The following is a 20738-nucleotide window of genomic DNA, read 5'->3' as shown; positions in this document are numbered from 1 at the left end:
CAGGGTCGATCCCTGATCCCCAGCATCCCAGGTGGACCGTCCCCCGCCAGGAGTGATCCTTGAGCGCATCGCCAGGAGGAAGCCCCTCACATCACCAGGTGTGGCCCCAAAACAAAAGGAAAAGGCAGATGGGCCTAAGCATATCTGAGCTTTGCTCTGAAGTCTGGGGCCACAGGGAGCACAGGCTTTGCAGGAGGCAGAGTTCCCTCCCTCCACCCAGCCCCCAGCAAGGAGCCAGGAGTGTCCCCAAGGGCAGCCCACTGCCAGGCTGCCGAAGACGGAGGACACAAGGACCGGAAATGCGTTTCCCATGAAATCTACTGTGCTGTAATTCCCTGTGACACAGCGCACCCACCACCCCACCCCCACCGTCAGTTCTGGTTGCGGGGAGACCCCCTCCTCTGTACTCTTGAGTGGCGATTGTCGGGGTCTGCTGCGCGTCCACGGTTGCCTCCCATCTCAGGTCCTTCCATCTGCTCATCCTCCCAGCCCCCCACAGCTGGTCCCAAATGGTCGGTTCATCCCTGGTGCTATTTGCAGGAGACAACTCTCAAGTTGTGGGCACACAGACACCAGAGTCCCATCCTCCCCCGCGCTCCCCACAACGCACAGCCCCCCAGAATCAAGGCTGGCGCCCCTGGCTTGAGGAGGAACCATCCATCAGAACGGGAAGCAGTTTTTTGTTTCATTTTGGTTTTGTTTTTTAAGACACTCATCTTGGCATGCAACTTAGTGCTGGAGCGGTAGCACAGCAGGGTAGGGCCTTGCACGCGGCCGACCCGGGTTCGATTCCCAGCATCCCATATGGTCTCCTGAGCAACACCAGGAGTAATTCCTGAGTGCAGAGCCAGGAGTAACCCTGTGCATCGCCGGGCGTGACCCCCGGCAAAAATAAATACATAAATAAATTTTAAAAAATAAATGACCCATTTAACCACTTGTCCATTTCCCTCTGCTGTCTCATCACCTCTGTTCCCCGTCTCCCCCTATGTCCCAGGAATGTTTATGCAGCCGTCCATGGAAAGTCATTCTTTCAGGGGCTGGGGAAGTCGTAGAACTGGTACTATCTTGTCTTGTACACAGCTGAGCTGGGTTCAATCCCTGGCACCCCATGTGGTACCCTGAGCCCAGAGCCATGGTAAACCCTGAGCATGGCCAGGTGTGCACCCATCCACCCCGAAGGAGGAAAAAAACTTTCAGTGAATCTAAGGAACAAATGATGACTTTATTTTTTTTTTGTGGGAGTAAAAAATTTTAAAAGTATTAAAATTTTTTTCCCCTTTATTTTATTTTATTTTTTTTAAAGTTGTAGATTTACAATTTTTTGTGCTTTGGTTTCAATTATACAATGATCAGATACCCATCCCTCTACCAGTGCCCATTTTCCACCACCATGGATAATATCCCTCCCACCCCAATCCCCCCATCCCCCCTGTCTCTGTGGCAGGGCAATCCCCTGTGTTCTCTCTCTCCTTTTGGGTGTTGTGGTCTGCAAAAGAGGCATTGAGTGGCAAACATGTTCAGTCCATAGTCTACTTTCGACATGCATCTCCCCTCCTGGGAGGATCCTCCAAACATACTTTATTTGGTGCTCCCTTCTCTATCTGAACTGCCCTTTCCTCTAGGATACCTGGCTGGCCTCTAAGTTATGGAGTAATCCTCCTGGTGCTGATCTCAGCTATTCTTGGGTATTAATCTCATACTTTGTTACTTTATATCCCCCAGATGAATGCAATCTTTCTATGTCTATCCCTCTCTTTCTGACTCATTTCGCTTAGCATGATACTTTCCATATTGTACCACTTGTATGTAAATTTCATGACTTCATCTTTTCTAAGAGCTACATAGTACTCCATTGTGTAGATGTACCAAAGTTTCTTTAACCAGTCATCTGTTCTTGGGCATTCAGGTTTCTTCCAGTTTCTGGCTATTGTAAAGAGTGCTGCAATGAACAAACAAGTGCAGATGTCACTTTGACTATACATTTTTGCCTCTCTGGGATATATTCCCAGGAGTGGTATTGCTGGGTCAAATGGGAGCTCAATTTCTAATTTTTTGAGAATCGTCCATACTGTTTTCCAGAAGGGCTGAACCAGTGGACATTCCCACCAACAGTGAAGGATTGTCCCTTTCTCGCCACATCCACGCCAGCATCGGTTGCTTTTGTTCTTTTGGATGTGGGCCAGTCTCTGAGGTGTGAGATGGTATCTCATTGTGGTTTTGATCTGCATCTCCCTGATGATTAATGATATAGAGCATTTTCTCATGTGCTTTTTTGCCATTCGGATTTCTTCTTTGAGAAAGTTTCTGTTCATTTCATTGCCCCATTTTTGGATGGGGTTGGATGTTTTCTTCTTGTGGAGTTTAACCAGTATTCTGTATATCCTGGATATCAACCCCTTGTCAGATGTGTATTCGGTGAATATCCTTTCCCATTCTGTAGACTGTCTTTGTATTTTGGTCACTGTTTCTTTGGAGGTGCAGAAGCTTCTTAGTTTAAGATAGTCCCATTTATCTATCTCTGTTTTCACTTGCTCGGCCAGTGGCGTGGCATCTTTGAAGATACCATTAGCTTCAATGTCATGGAGGGTTTTGCCAACTTTATCTTCAATGTACCTTATGGTTTCTGGTCTGATGTTGAGGTCTTTAATCCATTTTGATCTTACTTTTTTACATGGTGTTAGGCAGAGTTCTGATCCTATTTTTTTGCATGTAGCCGTCCAGTGATGCCAACACAATTTATTAAAGAGGCTTTCCTTACTCCACTTCACATTACTTGCACCTTTATCAAAGATTAGATGAGCATATGATTGAGGAGAGATGTCAGTGTATTCAACCCTGTTCCATTGGTCTGCAGTTCTGCCTTTGTTCCAGTACCATGCTGTTTTAATTATTACTGCTTTGTAGTACAGTTTGAAGTTCGGGAGGTTGATTCCTCCCATTTTCTTTTTCCCAAGAATTGCTTTAGCTATTCGTGGGGGCTTATTGTTCCATATAAATTTCAAGAGTGTTTGCTCCATTTCTTTGAAGAATGTCATGGGTATCCTTATAGGGATTGCATTGAATTTATACAATGCTTTCGGTAGTATTGCCATTTTGACAATGTTAAGTCTCCCGACCCATGAGCAGGGGATATCTTTCCATTTCCTCATGTCCTCTTTTATTTCCTGAAGTAGCGTTTTGTAGTTTTCTTTGTACAGGTCCTTTACTTCCTTAGTTAAGCTGATTCCTAGGTACTTGATTTTCTGGGGCACAATTGTGAATGGGATTGTTTTTTTCATGTTGCTTTCTTCTCTCTCACTGTTTGCGTATAGGAAAGCCATGTACTTTTGGGTATTGATTTTATAACCTGCAACTTTACTATACGAGTCTATTGTTTCTAGGAGTTTTTTGGTGGAAGTTATTGGGTTCTCTAAGTAGAGTATCATATCATCTGCGAATAGTGAGAGCTTGATTTCTTCCTTTCCTACCTGAATGCCCTTAATATCTTTTTCCTGCCTAATCGCTATTGCAAGTACTTCCAGTACTATATTGAACAGCAGTGGAGAGAGTGGGCATCCCTGTCTCGTCCCTGATCTTAGAGGGAAGGCTCTCAGTTTTTCCCCATTGAGGATGATGCTTGCTGTAGGCTTGTGGTAGATGGCTTTAATTATGTTGAGGAAGGTCCCCTCTATACCCATTTTGGCTAGGGTTTTCATCATAAAGGGGTGCTGGATCTTATCAAATGCTTTCTCTGCATCTATTGATATGATCATATGCTTTTTATCTTTTCTTTTGTTGATATGGTGGATTATGTTGATTGATTTCCGAATGTTAAACCATCCTTGCATCCCTGGGATGAATCCTACTTGGTCATGGTGTATGATCTTTTTGATGAGTAGTTGGATTCTATTTGCTAGTAGTTTGTTGAGGATCTTTGCATCTGTGTTCATCAGGGATATCGGCCTGTAATTCTCTTTCTTTGTGGTATCTCTGTCTGCTTTTGGTATCAGTGTGATATTTGCTTCGTAGAAACTGTTCGGAAGTGTTTTTGATATTTCAATTTCGTGGAAAAGCTTAAAGAGCATCGGGAGTAAGTCCTCTTTAAAGATTTGGAAGAATTCACTAGTGAATCCATCCGGGCCAGGACTTTTGTGCTTGGGGAGACTTTTTATTACCATTTCAATTTCCTTGATGGTGATAGGTCTGTTCAGGTATTCCAGGTCTTCTTGGTTCAGCCTTGGGAGTCTGTAGGACTCTAGGAATTTATCCATTTCCTCGAGGTTTTGATGTTCCGTGGCATAAAGCTTCTCAAAGTACTCCCTGAGGATCCTCTGAATTTCTGTGGTTTCTGTTGTAATGACCCCCTTTTCATTTCTGATTTGGTTTATTAGGGTTTTCTCTCTCCCTTTCTTTGTGAGTTTTGCTAGAGGCTTATCGATCTTGTTAATTTTCTCGAAGAACCAGCTTTTGGTTTCATTGATCTTTCGGATTGTTCTTTGGGTTTCCATCTCGTTAATCTCTGCTCTGAGTTTTATTATTTCCTTTCTCCTGTTTATTATTTCCTTTCTCCTGAGTTTTATTATTTCCTTTCTCCTGTTCGGGTTGTGCTCCTTTTTTTGGTCCTTCTCCAAGCTCTTAAGCTGTGAGGTTAGGTTACTTATGTGTGCTCGCTCCTCCTTCCTGAGGAATGCTTGTATTGGACTGTTTCTTCTCGTTAATCATGGCAAGCTGTGTCTGATTCAGAAATCTGAAGACAACTCAATTGTAGCTAATCCCAGGATCTTCATCGGCAGGTAGAGATTGTAAAGGATTCAGATGTAGGTCTGAGTGTGATGGTACATAAAGTGCTAAAAGGAATTTGCTCTGCTCTCAGGTTGAAAGCCTAGAAGGGTTTAGGTCCAGTTTCCCTGGGTTCATGCAGAAACCGCTGCCTGCCCCCAAGGGCCTTGTTGGCGTGCAGTCCTGATGGCGGAGGCTCTCTCCATCCTGGGCTCCCACATAGAGGCGCAGAACTGCTGCCTCTGAGAGAGGACGTCGCCTACACTCACCCAGCCCCTGGGTTTTCTGTGGGTTTTCCCCAGACTGTAGTTATCTCCAGCGTAGCTGCACGCGATGTGTGCCAAACGTGTGTCTCTGCACTTTGTGAAAGTCAGCGTTTCTTTTGGGAGCTTGTCTCCAAGTTAGGTTTTCAGACAGGTTGAAAACAGGTCCAGATCTGTCGGGATGGGAGATTTGTGATGAAAGTAGATAATGGACCAAACATTATGACCTCTCAGTGTCTGTATTGCAAACCATAATGTCCAAAACTAGAGAGAGAGTATGGGGAATATTGTCTGCCATGGAGGCAGGGGGAGGGTGTAGAAGGGGGGCGGTATACCTGGGAGATTGGTGGTGGGAATGTGCACTGGTGGAAGGATGGGTGTTTGATCATTTTGTGATTGTAGCCCAAACATGAAAGATTGTAAGTTTCTCATGGTGATTCAATAAAAATAAATAAATAAAATTTAAAAAATAAATAAATAAAAAGAAATCAGGTCCAGCTGCGGAAGGCAGGGCCAGTCCTGCCCTGCTCCGACCACTGCTAAAGCCCAGAGCAGACGGGGGCGGGGTGGTCCTGTTCGGCGTACCCCACTTCCCTGACGGCCAAGGACAGATACCAGAACCAGAATGTCAGGCGCGGGCTTTGGTCAGGAACTCTGCGGGGCCCGGAGGCAGCCTCCGCGGTCCTGAGCTCACTGTGGGTGCTGATGTCTGGCTGTCTCTGCGCTCACGCGCTGCCGTGCTCACCTCACCCTCTCTTTTTCCTCCCACTCCTGCTTCCTTTGCTCTATCTGTGTGTCTTTGATGGAAAGACTAAAGAAACTCTATCCACGTTATAATAAATTTCATATATTTTTTTAGTTTCTAATATTTGGTTCTTGTTTTTTGCATTTTGAAAGGCTGCCCAGTAACACTTTAAGGCATTTGCATCATGACAGATTTATTTCTTATGAAAGTCGTAAGGAAAGAATCTGGATAGTGTGATCCCTTGGGAAAGGTTTCTGGCCCCGGACACCTCCCTTCCGGCTCTCCTCCCTCTGCTGTTGCTCATGACACCAAATCTAAAGCGTGTGGCTTTCAAGGCGCCCACGTATTTGTGACTCGGGCATCGGTAAAGAGGCCCGATGTCCTCCAGCCACTTCTGGATTGCACGGTAGAAGTCAGAGCTGAGAAGAGACCAAAGGAATTAGCCGTGAGGACTGGTCAGCAGGAGCAGCTGCCAGGGTCTGTTTGGCCGTGTCCATGTAGGGGTCGCCACACGTGCTCACTCGAGGAAAGGCTGCCAGGTGATTGTGCAATGTTCCAGGCTTGTGTCAGGAACACGCCAAGGAAGCTTCCCTCCCCTCCTGCCTTAGAGCTGATGGCTCAGGCTAGTTGGATAGTCCTGACCAAAGAATGGGAATGTGGGACTGGAGCGACATTCCAGCGTGGAGAGCGTTTGCCTTGCACACGGCCAACTTGGGTTCGATCCTTGGCATCCCATATGGTCCCCCAAGTACTGCCAGGAGTAATTCCTGAGTGCACAACCTGGAGGATCCCCTGAGATCTCTCAGTATGACCCCCTCCCCCCCCAAAAAAAAACCGGAATCTGCTCACGATCACGATCACAACCATCCTGTTGTTCGTCGATTGCCTCGAACAGGCCCCGGTAATGTCTCCTTTGTCCTAGCCCTGAGAATTTTTTAAAAAGTGCCATATTCAAGGCTCTTTCAGGGTTAGCAGAATGAGCCTCATCATTGTTACTGGTATTTGGCATATTGCGTAAGCCACGGGGAGTTTGCCAGACTCTGCCGTGTGGGCAGGTTACATTCGGTAGCCTGCCAGTTTGTCCAAAGAAAGAATGAGATAATAAGATGCTTCCGGGAGCTGGGTTTTATAGTCTCTGGGTCTTGGCCGTTGATGGGATTACAGGGCACAAGGGGGGCAGTTGGTGGGTGTAACCCCTGCCTACAGGAATATGGAGGGTCTGAGTGGAGGATGCTCAGCCCCAATCTGAGCAGGCTTGGAGATCTCAGCCCCAGGACACGCATGCCTTTGTTCCTCTGCCAGTACCTTCATGCCTGTGGAGAGTGGTCTCAGCATGGTGGTGGCTGGTTGTGGAGGTCTTCGGCTGCCGGAGCACTGGTCGGGGTGGGGAGGGAAACTCAACCTGCTCCCCTCCAAGGGGTCCCGGCGAGGACAGCCAGGCGCGGGGGCAGGAGACTTTGCTCATCCTCCTTAAACCCCTTCACTTTGAATAAACATTTAAAATCAGATTTTCTAAGTATGTGTTAGATTTAGAGCAAGGAACTCTTAAAATAATCTTATGGTGGGATCAGTTACCAAATAAGTTTGTTTTGTTTTGCTTTGGGGACACAGTGCTCTTCAGTCATTCCTGCCTCCAGAGACCATGCAGTGCTGGGGACCAACCCAGCTCCCCTGTCTGTGAAGCGTAGACCCCAGCCCAGCCCCAAACACATGCCATAGGAAAGTCAAGATTCCTGACCCACAGGGTCGCATCAGAGATTTCCTTTCCACTAAAACGCTCTTATTTCCACCTAAACAAGATCCTATTCCCTAGCGAGGTGTTGCTCATGGAATAGCTTAACTGCACAGAAGTCCACCCTTTCCGGTGTATTTCCAGCCCTTGGGTGTTGAATTCAGGAGATCTCTGTTAGTCTCAGATTCTTTGCTTTCTATTTAATGATCTGGAGTGTAAGTGTGAGCCAGGCGCTGAGAGAAATACACACTTCTCTTTTCATCTCTGTGAGAATTCCCGTTTGCCGTAAACCCATGAGAATTCTGTAATGTGTGTGCGGATATCTTGGGTCTCACTAACCAGACATACATTCTGCCATTTCTAACGTGGGCCTCAGTCTCCGAATCCTCCTGTCAGTTTTGGGAGGCATCTGACACTCGGAACATGCTCTTCGTTCACCCACTCACCCGGGGACCAGAGAGACTCGGCTTGTTGCTGTAAGTTATGCCTCATTCAATGTGTCACCTGCCCGCATCACTGGTGCTATGGCCCAGAGCATGTGATCTAAACATGCATGACCCAGTGCCGCAAGGTGGGTTGGAGGGAATACCCAGTGGTCCTCCCAGCTTCTCCCAGGGGTGCACATTCCCTCCATCCCCAAGGCACACAGATTCGAAACACTGAGTAGGACACGAACATCCACTGCTGTCCTGGACCCCAGACTTTAATGAGATCCCCCACTTCACATGCACCTCTGTCTCTCTCCCAATATGCATCCCAGGAGCCATACTTCTGTCCCCTCTCTTGTCCTTTCCAGGCTGTGGCATTGCCCAGTCTTGACTGAACGTCCGTCCCCACCCTGTGCTCCCCCCCACACGTCCTTTTGTGTGTGTTTTAATTGTTGTCATTGCTTGGTAATAATTTATTCAAGAAATAGCACTTCAACCTGGGATTAGGTGTTTAAAAGAATTCTTTTTTTGGGTGGTGGGGTGGGGGTGCAACAAGTCCTTTTTTTTTCTTTCTGTTCTCCATCTCCCAAAGTTATTAACTTGTTTCTTTAAATTCAAATGGACACAATGACAATCGGGTTCTGGCATGTACACAAGGCAAACTTTTTCTCCCTCACAGTCAGTAAAATTTCACTAAACTTCTGCAAGCATCAAAGCCTGGTCCCCTCCCCCCGCAATAGTCCTGGGAACCGTTGAGCATCAGTTATAGGGCAGTTGTGCACTGGCCTCTCTCTGGGTTGATTTCTGGCACAGGAAGGGAAGTCGAGGCCCCAGGGACCGTGAGGACCCTCAGGGCCTGCGACCAACAGTCTGTGGCCGGCGGGTCCAAGGAGACTCAGTTTGCTGGGGGTTCCCGGAGGTTCGTGCCCAGCGGGGGGGGGGGGGGGAGGTGGAGGGGGGGCAGAGGTCGTGCCCCTCCGACTTGGAGAATGGGATGCAGGAGAAACCCCAAACCTCCGGGTCAGAAGAAGCCGAGCCCGTCCACGCCTCGCTGCTTACGTTGGAGCCTTAGTTTCCCCACCTGGAGTGGAGGGCGCCCCCAGCAGGCGTGGGCGTGCGTGGTGAGTTTCGGGTGGGGGCGCTGCAGCGGGGACAGCCCCCTGCCCGCATGTGTGGGCGCCAGGGAGCGGCTGACCCCCCATCTCCTAGACCCCGCAGAGCCGGGCGCCCCCAAGGAGGGAGATGAGAAGCCCGAAGACTGAGCCCGACGCAGCCACCAGACCCGGACCCGGACCCTGCGCCACACTCCAGGGGCCCCCGCCCACCCGCCCCGCCCCGCCCCGCTCCGCTCGAGATGCCGGAAGCCGAGGCCGCCGCCCGGCCCGCGGACAGACGCCTCCGGACTCAGACCCCTGCGCCGGGGGTCCGCGCCCTGCGCTCCCCGCGGCCCACCCGCCGCTGCCCCCAGGAAAGACGGTCACGTGGCTGGGGTCCGCCCCGCGCGGGGAGACGGGCGCTGGGGGTCGCCCGCCGGGAGTCGCCAGCCCTGCCCCGGCCCCTGCCCACCAACCTGGCGCCACGGAGCTCGGGCATCCGGCCGGAGGCCCCCCAGGGACCGCTGCGCCGGCAGCGCCCCCTCCTGCGGCTCCGCAGCCACGGGCCGGCCCCCGAGGGGCGGGCAGGGAACCCCCGGGACGCGGGGACTCGGGCCTGAGCGAGGCGCTGCTGGGTGCGGGTGGGCGGGACCCCCGCGCCAGGCAGGGCCCGGCACCTGTGCAGTTCGCACGGCGGCCAGCAGAGGGCGCCGCGAGCCGTTCACCGGCCTGCTGGGGCTGCTGGTCGGTCCCTCACTGGGCAGGACCAGGCGATGGCCAGGGGAACCCGAGGACCCCCTGACACCGCTCCCAGGAGTCGGGGTGGGGGGCGGGGAACATGCCCTCGAAAGGCCAGCTGGCAGTGCAGGGGAGATGACGCCAGGGCGGCCTCGTCCCCCCCCCCCCCCCCCCCCGCCCCCAGCTTCCCGGGAGGGTCCCTCTGAAGGAGCAGAGGCAGCGCAGTGCCCCAGCTCTGCTAGGGGTCTGGGGGGGTCTGTACAGCCCCCGGGGAGCGCTGAGTCTCAGCGGCCTGTGCCCTGGCTCGGTGGGGCACCCCCGGCACCCCTAGCGGGACGGTGGGAGATGAGGGGGCATGGGACCCTGGGGTCAGAGCTGGGGGCTCTTCTGCTTCCGCATGGGGGTCACAGAGACCTTGGTGACCTGGGCCCTCTGGACTGGGGCCCGCCTGCAGCCCCTGCTGTAGCCTGGGTGGGCGAGTCGCGTGGGCCGTCCCAGCTGCAGCAGTGCTTGGGGACCATGTGGCGCAGACCCCTGTGCTGCCTCTCTGCCCCCATGTTCTTGATTCTTTCAAAGAAGCGTCTGGGAGCCAGAGACACTAGAGCAGACAGGGCACTTGCTTGGCGTGCAGAAGACTCGGGGTCGAATCCCGGCACCCCATAAGGTCCCCCTGGGTCTGCCAGGAGTGGCCCCTGAGCATCGTCAGCCGTGGCCCCAACAGTCCCTGTCACTGTCACTGTTCATCGATTTGCTCCAGCGCGCCCAGTAACATCTCCACTGTGACAATTGTTACTGTGTTTGGTATATCGAATATGATACCTCATGGGTAGCTAGCCAGGCTTTGCTGTGCGGGCGAGATACTCTCGATAGCTTGCCGGGCTCTCGAGAGGCAGAGGAATCGAACTCGGGTCACCATGTTGGCCGCTTGCAAGGCAAACACCCTTTTTTTGGACCACACCCAGCAGTGCTCAGGGCTTACTCCTGGCTCTGCACTCAGGAATTACTCTTGGTGGAGCTCAGGGACCCTATGGGAAGCCGAGGATTGAACTTAGGTTGGGTCATGTGCCAGGCAAACGCACCTGGGCATTTGGGCCTCTCCCTTTGCCCCCACCCCCAAGAAAGACTTTAAAAAATAAAGTGATTGTTCAGAAGCCTTCCCGGCACTCGGGGGCAGGGACTGGCAGCACTGGGCTGGCAGCCTGAAGGCATTAGGGCCCAGGCCCTCGAGGTGACACAGCACCTGCCCAGTGCTGGGCCACACCCTGCAGTCCTTGGGGCTATACCCAGCAGTGCTCAGGGCTACTTCCAGCAGTACTGGTGGACTTACTCAGAAGTACTGGGGCTTTAATCCAGTAGCACTGGAGATATTCCTAGGAATACTGGAACTCTTCCCAGCAGTGCTTGGAGCTTTAGCACGTCTGGGCAGTTCCCAGAAGTCCCTGGGACCTAGGGCTCAGACCGGCAGGCTCCAGGGCGGGGGTGCCCGCAGCATGGGTCCTTTTCGGCCTTCCAGCACACAGGGTGTAAGCTCTAACCTTGATCTCCTTGCCCTGATTCTTTTTTTCCCCCTTCTTTTGGTTTTGTTTTGGGCCACACCCCATGGTGCTCGGCCCGTCCTGGCTCACTGCAGGGCGAGGACATATTGGCTGCTCCTGAGCGTACTTGAGGGACGCAGTACTTGGGTGCAAGTCCTGCCATCTCCGCAGCCCTGATTCTTAGTTCTTTTTTTCTGGGGAGGCGGGGGTCACACCCACCAACTGGCCCCCTGGCGCCGTATAATCCCATCAACGGCCAAGACTCAGAGACTATAAAAACCAGCTCCCGGAACCACGCGGCCGCATTCGCAGCCGTGTGACATCTTATTATGACATCTTATTATCTCATTCCTACTTTGACAAACTAGCAGGCTCCCGAATGTAACCTGCCCACATGGCAGAGTCTGGCAAACTCCCTGTGTCATACCCAATATGCCAAATACCAGTAACAATGATGGGTCTCATTCTACTAAAGAGCCTTGAAATAGCATTTTCTTAAAAATCTCAGGGCTAGGATGAAGGAGACGTTACTAGGGCCTGCTCGAGGCAATCCACGAATAACAGGATGGTCATGATTCGTGAACTCTTTGGTCTTTTAGAGAATCCGAGTTCATAAGAGACTCCGATGAAGAGAACGCTTCCCTGCAGAAATCCATCAGTATTACCAGTGCCATGCTCACGGAGAAGGACACAGAGCTGGAGAAGCTGAGGAATGAGGTCGAGTCCCGGCCCCGCCCACTTGGACCCGAGCCAAACCCATCTCTGCCAGGGCCACGCCTACATGGCCGAGCCAAGCTCATCTCACTCTGAACCATGCCCACATTGGCCTGAGCCATGCCCACTCCGGCTTGAGCCACTCCCATGTTGGCACAGGCCACACCCACATGGGGGTCACAGCCATGTGGGCCTAAGCCACACCCCTGTGTTGCAGGTCTCCTTGTTCAGGGCAGAAAATGCCTCTGCCAAGTCCTTGCATTCAGTTGTTCAGTCCCTGGAATCTGACAAGGTGAAACTGGAGCTCAAGGTCAAAAACTTGGAGCTTCAACTCAAAGAGAACAAAAGGCAGCTCCAGAGCACTGCAAGTAAAATGCTACCGCTGAGGGTTGCCTGCTTTCTGCCCTCCCCCAAACCTCCGGGGGCACCAGCCCCCCCTGCCCTACCCCCCTCCCCCCAGCTGGCTGCACAGAAGGGTGAACTTGGGCACCTGCCCGGAGCACGGGCTCACGGTAGCATCCCTGGGTCCGCAAGCACTGGCGCCAAAATAAGAGCCCAAAACAAGGCGAAAAGGCACTTTGGGGATGGGGGTCAGTTTGGTTTGGGGGTCACACCTTGCGGTGCTCAGAATTTACTGCTGGCTCTGCTCAGGGATCACCCTGCTCAGGGGACCATTCAGGGGACCAGAGATCTAACCCCTTACCTGCTGAACTGTTGCTGCCCCCAAAAGGCACATTTTCAAAGACCTACACTCACTCTTTGTTTTTTAACTAAAAGGTAATTCTGATTCTCAAGCAGATGAGGACGAAAGGGCCCAGGAGAATCAGGTAATATTTCTTTGCTGTGTTGCTTCCTTGTTATGTTTTATTTTGCTTGTTAGTTTGGGGACCAAACCCCGTGGTGCTCAGGGCTTACCCCTGGCTCTACACTCAGGAATCACTCATGGTAAGGCTTGGGGAACCATGTGGGGTGCCGGGGATCAACCCAGGTCAGTGGGGTACAAAACAAATACCTAAGCTATTGCTCTGGCCCTTGTTGGGTTCTGTTGTTGTTGTTTTTGTTGTTTCATAAGGTTGTTCACATTATTTGATTACATTCAATATTTCCACACCAATTTATTTGATTACATTCAATATTTCAACTCCCGTTGTTCATCGACTTGCTTGAGTGGGTCCAGTAACGACTCCATCGTGAGACTTGTTGTTACTGTGTTTGGCATATCGAATATGTCACGGGGAGCTTTCCAGGCTTTGCCGTGCGGGCAAGATACTCTCGGTAGCTTGCTGGGCTCTCCGAGAGGGGCGTTGGAATTGAACTCGGGTCGGCCATGTTGGCTGCATGCAAGGCAAACGCCCTACCCGCTGTGCTATTGCTCCAGCCCATAATATATATATGTATATATATATTCACATATATATGAGATTGATATCCAAGACTAGGAAAATGGGTCCAGGAGGACTGGTCAATGGTTGGAAGCTACCACAAGCATCGGGGACAGAGGGTAGTTAGGATAGAGTAGGGACCAGTCTGGCAATAATGCTTGGAAATGGTTGGAAATCACTTTGGACGGAACTGGGTGTTGAAAGTAGGTAAAGAGATATACATAATAATCTTTCAATATCTGTATTGTAAACCAAAAGGCATGTGTCAGAGACAGGGGGAGAGAGAAAAGAGGGAGAGAGGGAGTGGAGAGAGAGCACTGCAGAAAGGAGGAGGGAGAGAGAGGTGCCTTCCCTGCCTGGGGGAGTAGGGAGACTGGGAACATTGGTGGTGAGCAATGTACACTGGCGAAGGGACAGGTGTTGGAACATGATATGACTGAAATCCAATCATGATCAACTCTGTGTATTTCATTAGGATTAAAAAAATTTCAAAAGAAAATAACATTTTTAAAAAGAAAAATCAAATTTAAGTCAATCTTGAAATTTTGAGCGAGCAGCAGTGCAGTGGGCTGGTGAGCGATGCTAGCAAAGCCTCACCGGGCAGCTGTGGTGGGAGTCAGCTCCCACGCTCCAGAAGCTTCCGAAGCTTGGCGCCTCTCCCTGGTCCAAACGGAGCCTTAATCATCAGCGTTCTTTGGGGGGCTGCAGGGGCTGAAGCATATGAAGCATATCCCGCCTGCAGGCAAATGCCTTAATCCCTGTACTATCCCCAGCCCCTGAAGGTGAGACTGTTAAGCGGGACGAAGACCAATTTTATCTTTAGTCATTTTGTTTCTTTTATTTATTTATTTTGCTTTTGGGTCACATCGAGAGATGCTCAGGGCTTACTCCTGGCTCTGCACTCAGGAATTAAGCCTGGCGTTGCTTGGGGGACCCTATGGGATGGTGGGGATCGAACCAGGGTGGGCCGTGTGCAAGGCAAACGTCCTAACCGCTGTGCGGTCGCTCTGGTCCCTTCTCTTTATTTTATTTCAACCAAAGAAACAAAACCAATGTTCTGCACCCCACCCGCGGTGTCCAGGGGCTGCTCGGGCAGGGGTCGCCCCGACGTCCTAGAACCAGCGCTGCTGTCTCTGACGCCAGTTCTCGGCTCCCGGGGACTCGCGGGCCACGGCGGGGACCTTGCGGGAGCCTCGGTCCCAGGGTGGGATGGAGCCGGGCAGGGTGGAACCAAGAGGTGGAAGGCAAGACCAGAAAGAGGCCCGGGGACTCTGGTGGCTTCTAGCTTCAGACGGCGGTGCGATGTCACTCTTTTCACGTGATGTCACTCTTTTCACGTGACCGCGGCGTCACGTGGTGGCGGGGCTGGATGGTGCCAAGGCCGTGCACCTGTCTTTAGAGCAGGTGACCTGAACTTGCTGTGCAAGTTCCTGGACAAGTGCGGGGGCAGCAAGCTGAGGGCTCGGGTGGGCGGCGGCCTCTGGAGCCGGGGGCGCCCCCCAGTGCTGGATGCCCAGAGAGAGGGGACATTGCGCTCCCCGCCCCTGCGGCTCAGCTCTGGGAAGGAAAACGGGGGCGACTCGAGTCCCTCTCCGCAGGAAGAGCTCAGCCCCACGTCCAGGCACTCCCCGCTGTCCCCCTGTGCGGGGTGTCGTGGCATGCTACCCTGGGAACCACTTTTCCAGATGCCTTTTCCTCCACGGTTTCCTTGGCAGATCACCTATGGGGTTCATGACCCCAGTCTGACCCCAGGACACTGCATACACACTCTTTGTGGATGACAGTGAATGTGCTTCCGTGGCCAGTAGCACCCCTTGCCCTGACGCTGTTTTTCTTCAGGCCACGAAATAGGAGTGTGGTCAGCTATTCCTAACTGCAAGTTTCGTTTGTCCAGAGTTTGCAAATGACTGTTGTTTGCTGTTGGCCGTTATTGAAATCCCTTTTACTAAAAGAACGGGATGCTTCTCTCTCCCGCAGGCAATAGTTTGAGATGAGTATCTCACAGGACCATTTGGCTTGATTGCACAGTACTCACTTCTAAAGGTAAAAAGATTTTGGTTATTATTATTTTTTTGAAACTGTCATTCTGGACTCTAGCAAGAGTAATATGATGTTCCACTTCTGGAGTAAGTGGTGTGCAGAGCTGTCTGGTTTTTAGAATCACTGACGCTGTTATGAGTGGTAAATGTTTTATCTTCTGTGGACCTTTTGTTTATTTATTTGAAGTAAAAAAAACATTTTATTTGGTGACCTTTAGGAAGAGGACGAGCGGAGAGAGAGTAACATTTCAGCAGAGACCGTGGGCTTCTCCAAAGGCAGAGAGAGCCCCTACACACATCCCAACATTAGAACGGAAAGCACAAAAGTCCCCATCTCAAGGAGAGCTGCGGGCACCGCATTTGCTCGGCTACATGGGCACAAGCAACTCAGGGGCTCGGGCAGCATAGGAGCCTTCAGTGGACCTTTCAAGGGTGGGTGTGCACCCCCCTCTTCTCCTTGACGGAGCGGCATGTCTTCTGATTGTTACTTCATGTGGCTCCAAGTTTTTCAGACACAGGATTGGTTACTTCAGCCTGAATTTATACACCTGGCTTTGGGGAATCTAAATTTTTATACTAAAGTGTTTTTTTATTTTTTGGAGGGGCTCATGCCAGGCAGTGCTCAGGCTTCGCACTCAGGATCACTCCTGGCAGTGCTCAGTGGACAGTATGGGGTGCTGGGGATAGAACCCCGGGTCAGCTGAATGCAAAGCAAGCACCTTACCCACTGTACTATCTCCCTGACCCCGGGTCTCCTGAGCACTGCCCCAGGACACCTCCTGGTGGTGATTCTTAGCAGTTCGATGAGGCTTGGTGCTGTGGTGGCAGGGATATCCCAGGCCAATCCAGTGGCCTCTCTTGGGATGCAAATGGCAATGCTTGAGACCCTTGTGGTGCCAGGGGGCGAAGTTGGCAGTCATGTGTCAGGCATGTACCATAACCCCTGCATTCTCTGACTCAACACTAAAGTCTACTGTGCTTGGGAGTGGGAGTGTTAGAACACCTGAGTTTTTGTTGTTGGTCTGTTTTCTTTGGGTCACCCTTGGCAGTGCTCAGGCTTACCCCTGGCTCTGCACTCACGATTGACTCTTGGTGGTGTTTGGGGACGGTGTGGGAGGCCAGCAATCCAACCCAGGCTGGCTGCCTGCAGTGACTCCAAGTTTGGGTCGGCTGGTAAGTTTTAGGGGTTCTGTTCACCATTTGTATGTTTGCTTTCCTAGGAACATGAAATTTATGGCATCCAGAACAGTAAGTGAAGCGACATCATTTACTAATAGGTTAGCTGAGTAAAATAAATCTCAAAAGTGTCTGTTTTCGAAGGTGCGGCCTTTGTGTGTAAGTCCGAATACTTGAAAATGTCAGGCACTGACTTTCAGCCCAAGGTTAAAGTGAGCTCGAGCCAGGACACCATCGGGGAAACCGAGGCGAAGGCCTTGTGCGGAGGGCCTTGTGGTGTGCAGCCCCGCTGCTCAGGCCGCCCAGGGAGGCGTGAGGAATAGAGCGTTTCTGAGGGGTGCCTGGGTCCGAGGTCAGGGGGCTTTGGCCCCGGATATTAGATTCTGTAGCATTTCAGATCTGAGTGGGGGCTAGGAAAGCTCACGGGGCTAGTGCCAGGCGCACAGCCAGCACTCGATTCCATCCACGCTCCTGCCTCGTCCAGTGAGCACTGAGCTGGGAGTAGCTCCTGCTGGGATACAGTCTGAGAAGTTTCCCACAGTCTGATTCGTGTCTTTTCTTCAGAATACGGAATCCCAGGCCGCAAGAGGGGCAACTCCGGCGCCTTCAGGAGTGGCCCTGGCCGGGGGCTGGGGAAACAGCCCTGGGGATAGAGCCCCGGTCTGGAAGGACGGGGATGCAGCTAACTGCATGGGTTCTCTCTGGGTCACAGCTGCTGAGTGCTGGCCGAGTCCAGACAGTGCTGTCTGTCCAGTGTGCCAAGCTGTTTATCGCAGAGTGGATTGTGATGGCGTGTGTGTGTGTGTGTGTGTGTGTGTGTGTGTGTGTGTGTGTTTGTATGTCACTGCAGTGGTGAATGCATGGCTCAGTGGCGGCGGCCATGGAAGCAGAGCAGGACCACACGTGGAGGTATTTCCACACAACAAAGCGTTTTCCTGCTCTTTAATGATTATGGGGGTGTTTCCGGTTTGTTTTTTACCAGTTGTTCCAAAGGATAACTTCTTAAGTTGCTTCCTTTTGTGGGACAGTCGTAAGCAGTGCCCCAGGGGCCGTGGGGCTGATCTTGGTGATTTTCTGCTCTGTGGGGCCAGTCCGTGGCCCTGGGGCCACTGCGGCTGTGCCTGGCAGCCGCTGGGGGTGATGCCCCACACACAGCCCCTCTGGGTTGATTTCTGGCACAGGAAGGGAAGTCGAGGGCCCAGGGTCCGTGAGGACCCTCAGGGCCTGCAACCAGCAGTCCGTGGCCGGCGGGTCCTAGGAGGCTCAGTGGGCTGGGGGTTTTCCCACCTGGAGTGGAGGGCGCCCCCAGCAGGCGTGGGGGTGCGTGGTGATTCTGGGGCGGGGGCGCTGCAGCGGGGAGAGCCCCCTGCCGGCATGTGCGGGCCGCCCGGGCCGCCGCTGACCCCCATCTCCTAGACCGCGTGAAGACGGGCGCCCCCCCCCCCCCCCCACGAGGGAGATGCGGAGCCCAAAGCCTGAGCCCGACGCCGCAGCAGGACGCGCACCCGGCGCCTCACACCAGGGGCCCCCGCCCGAGGGGCTGGATGCTGAGGCCGCGTCCAGTCCTGCCGCCGCCCCCGCCGCCCGGGCCCCGGGGACAGACGCCTCCGGACTGAGACCCCCGTGCCGGGGGTCCGCGCCCGCGCCCCAGGACTTGCGCGCCCTGCGCTCCCTGCGGCCCACCCGCTGCTGCCCCCTGGAAAGACAGTCACGTGGCCTCCGGGTGCGCCTCGCTGGGCGCCGGGGGCTGGGGTCCGCCCCGCATCTGGGAGACGGGCGCCGGGGGTCGCCCGCCGGGAGTTGCCGGCCCTGCTCAGGCCCCCGCCAACCAAACTGGCGCTACGGAGCTCGGGTAATCGGCAGGAGGCCCCCCAGGGACCGCTGCGCGGGCAGCGCCCCCTCCTGCGGCTCCGCAGCCACGGGCCGGCCCCCGGGGGGGGGGGCGAGCAGGGAACCCCCGGGACGCGGGGACGCGGCCTGAGCGAGGCGCTGCTGGGTGCGGGTGGGCGGGACCCCCGCCCCAGGCAGGGCCCGGCACCTGTGCAGTTCGCACGGAGGCCAGCAGAGGGCGCCGCTCGCCGCTCACCTGCCTGCTAGGGCTGCTGGTCGGTCCCTCACTGGGCAGGACCCCGCGATGGCCAGGGGAACCCGAGGACCCCCTGAGACTGCTCCCAGGAGCCGGGGCGGGGCGGGGGGGGGGGGAACATGCCCTCGAAAGGCCAGCTGGCAGTGCAGGGGAGATGACGCCAGGGCGCCCTTGTCCACCCGGTCCCCAGCTTCCCAGGAGGGTCCCTCCGAGGGAGCAGAGGCAGCGCTGTGCCCCGGCTCTTCTGGGGGTCTGGGGGGTCTGTACAGCCCCCGGGGAGCGCTGAGTCTCGGCGGCCTGTGCCCTGGCTCGGTGGGGCACCCCCGGCACCCCTAGCGGGACGGTGGGAGATGAGGGGGCATGGGGCCCTGGGGTCAGAGCTGGGGGCTCTTCTGCTTCTGCATGGGGGTCACAGAGACCTTGGTGACCTGGGCCCTCTGGGCTGGGGCCCGCCTGCAGCCCCTGCTGTAGTCTGGACGGGCAAGTCGCGGGGTCCATCCCAGCTGCAGCAGTGCTTGGGGACCATGTGTCGCAGACCCCTGTGCTGCCTCTCTGCCCCCATGTTCTTGGTTCTTTAAAAGAAGCGTGTGGGAGCCAGAGACACTACAGCAGACAGGGGACTTGCTTGGCGCGCAGAAGACTCGGGGTCGAATCCCGGCACCCCATAAGGTCCCCCTGGGTCTGCCAGGAGTGGCCCCTGAGCATCGCCAGCCATGGCCCCAACAGTCCCTGTCACTGTCACTGTTCATCGATTTGCTCGAGCGGGCCCAGTAATGTCTCCACTGTGACAATTGTTACTGTGTTTGGCATATTGAATAGGATACGTCATGGGTAGCTTGCCAGGCTTTGCTGTGTGGGCGAGATACTCTCGGTAGCTTGCCGGGCGCTCAAGAGAACTCGGGTCGCCATGTTGGCCGCTTGCAAGGCAAACACCCTTATTTTGGATCACACCTGGCAGTGCTCAGGGCTTACTCCTGGCTCTGCACTCAGGAATTACTCTTGGTGGAGCTCAGGGACCCTATGGGAAGCCGAGGATTAAACTCAGGTTGGGTCATGTGCCAGGCAAACGCACCTGGGCATTTGGGCCTCTCCCTCTGCCCCCACCCCAAGAAAGATGTTTTCTCCCTCACAGTCAGTAAAATTTCACTAACCTTCTGCAAGCATCAAAGCCTGGGCCCCTCCCCCCGCAATAGTCCTGGGAGCCGTTGAGTGTAGGTTCTAGGGCAGTTGTGCACTGGCCTCTCTCTGGGTTGATTTCTGGCACAGGAAGGGAAGTCGAGGTCCCAGGGGCCGTGAGGACCCCCAGGGCTGGCGACCAGCAGTGCGTGGCCGGCGGGTCCAAGGAGACTCAGTGGGCTGGGGGTTCCCGGAGGTTCGCACCCAGCCGCAGCAGCAGCAGCAGGGCTCGGTGGGGAGAGGACGGTGCCCCCCCCCAGACCAGCCCCTGAGGCCTGGGGGCACAGGTCCGGCCGCTCCTTCAGGGAGAAGGGGATGCAGGAGACACCCCCGACCTTGGGGTCAGAAGAAGCCGAGCCCGTACATGCCTCACGTACCTTTGAGCTTCAGTTTCCGCACCTGGAGTGGAGGGCAACCCCCAGCAGGCGTGGGGGTGCGTGGTGAGTCTCGGGCGGGGGCGCTTCAGTGGGGACAGCCCCCTGCCGGCACGTGCGGGCCGCCCGGCCGCTGCTGACCCCCATCTCCTAGACCACGCGGAGCCGCGCGCCCCCGACGAGGGAGACAAGGAGCTCGAAGCCTGAGCCCGACGCCGCCGCCACTAGACCAGTACCCCGCGCCGCACGCCAGGGGTCCCCGTCCCGCCCGAGGGGCCGGACGCCGAGGCCACCGTCCAGTCCTGCCCCCTCCTCCGCGGCTCGGGCCCGCGGACAGACGCCTCCGGACTGAGACCCCCGCGCCCCAGGACTCGCGCGCTCTGCGCTCCCCGCGGCCCGCCCACCGCTGCCCCCGCCCCCAGTAAAGAAGGTCACGTGGCCTCAGGGTGCTCCTCGCTGGGCGCCGGGGGCTGGGGTCCGCCCCGCGCCGGGAGA

At 54.5% G+C, this 20738-nt stretch overlaps 1 protein-coding gene across 1 annotated transcript in view; it reads left to right on the top strand.

The window, feature by feature from the left end:
- The window catches only part of LOC130024567 (CAP-Gly domain-containing linker protein 1-like), a 94500-nt gene that overhangs the window by 18749 nt on the left and 55013 nt on the right, over positions 1 to 20738 (top strand). The window contains 4 exon segments of the mRNA XM_056115282.1: positions 5929 to 5942; positions 11896 to 12013; positions 12228 to 12378; positions 12788 to 12837. Coding sequence (XP_055971257.1) covers positions 5929 to 5942; positions 11896 to 12013; positions 12228 to 12378; positions 12788 to 12837 — 333 coding nt within the window.

This window comes from Sorex fumeus, unplaced genomic scaffold, assembly GCF_029834395.1.
Source record: "Sorex fumeus unplaced genomic scaffold, SorFum_2.1 ptg000029l, whole genome shotgun sequence".
In the NCBI taxonomy this organism is placed as follows: Eukaryota; Metazoa; Chordata; class Mammalia; order Eulipotyphla; family Soricidae; genus Sorex; species Sorex fumeus.
Note: the sequence above shows the minus strand (reverse complement) of the source record. Positions and strands in the feature narration are given on the sequence as shown.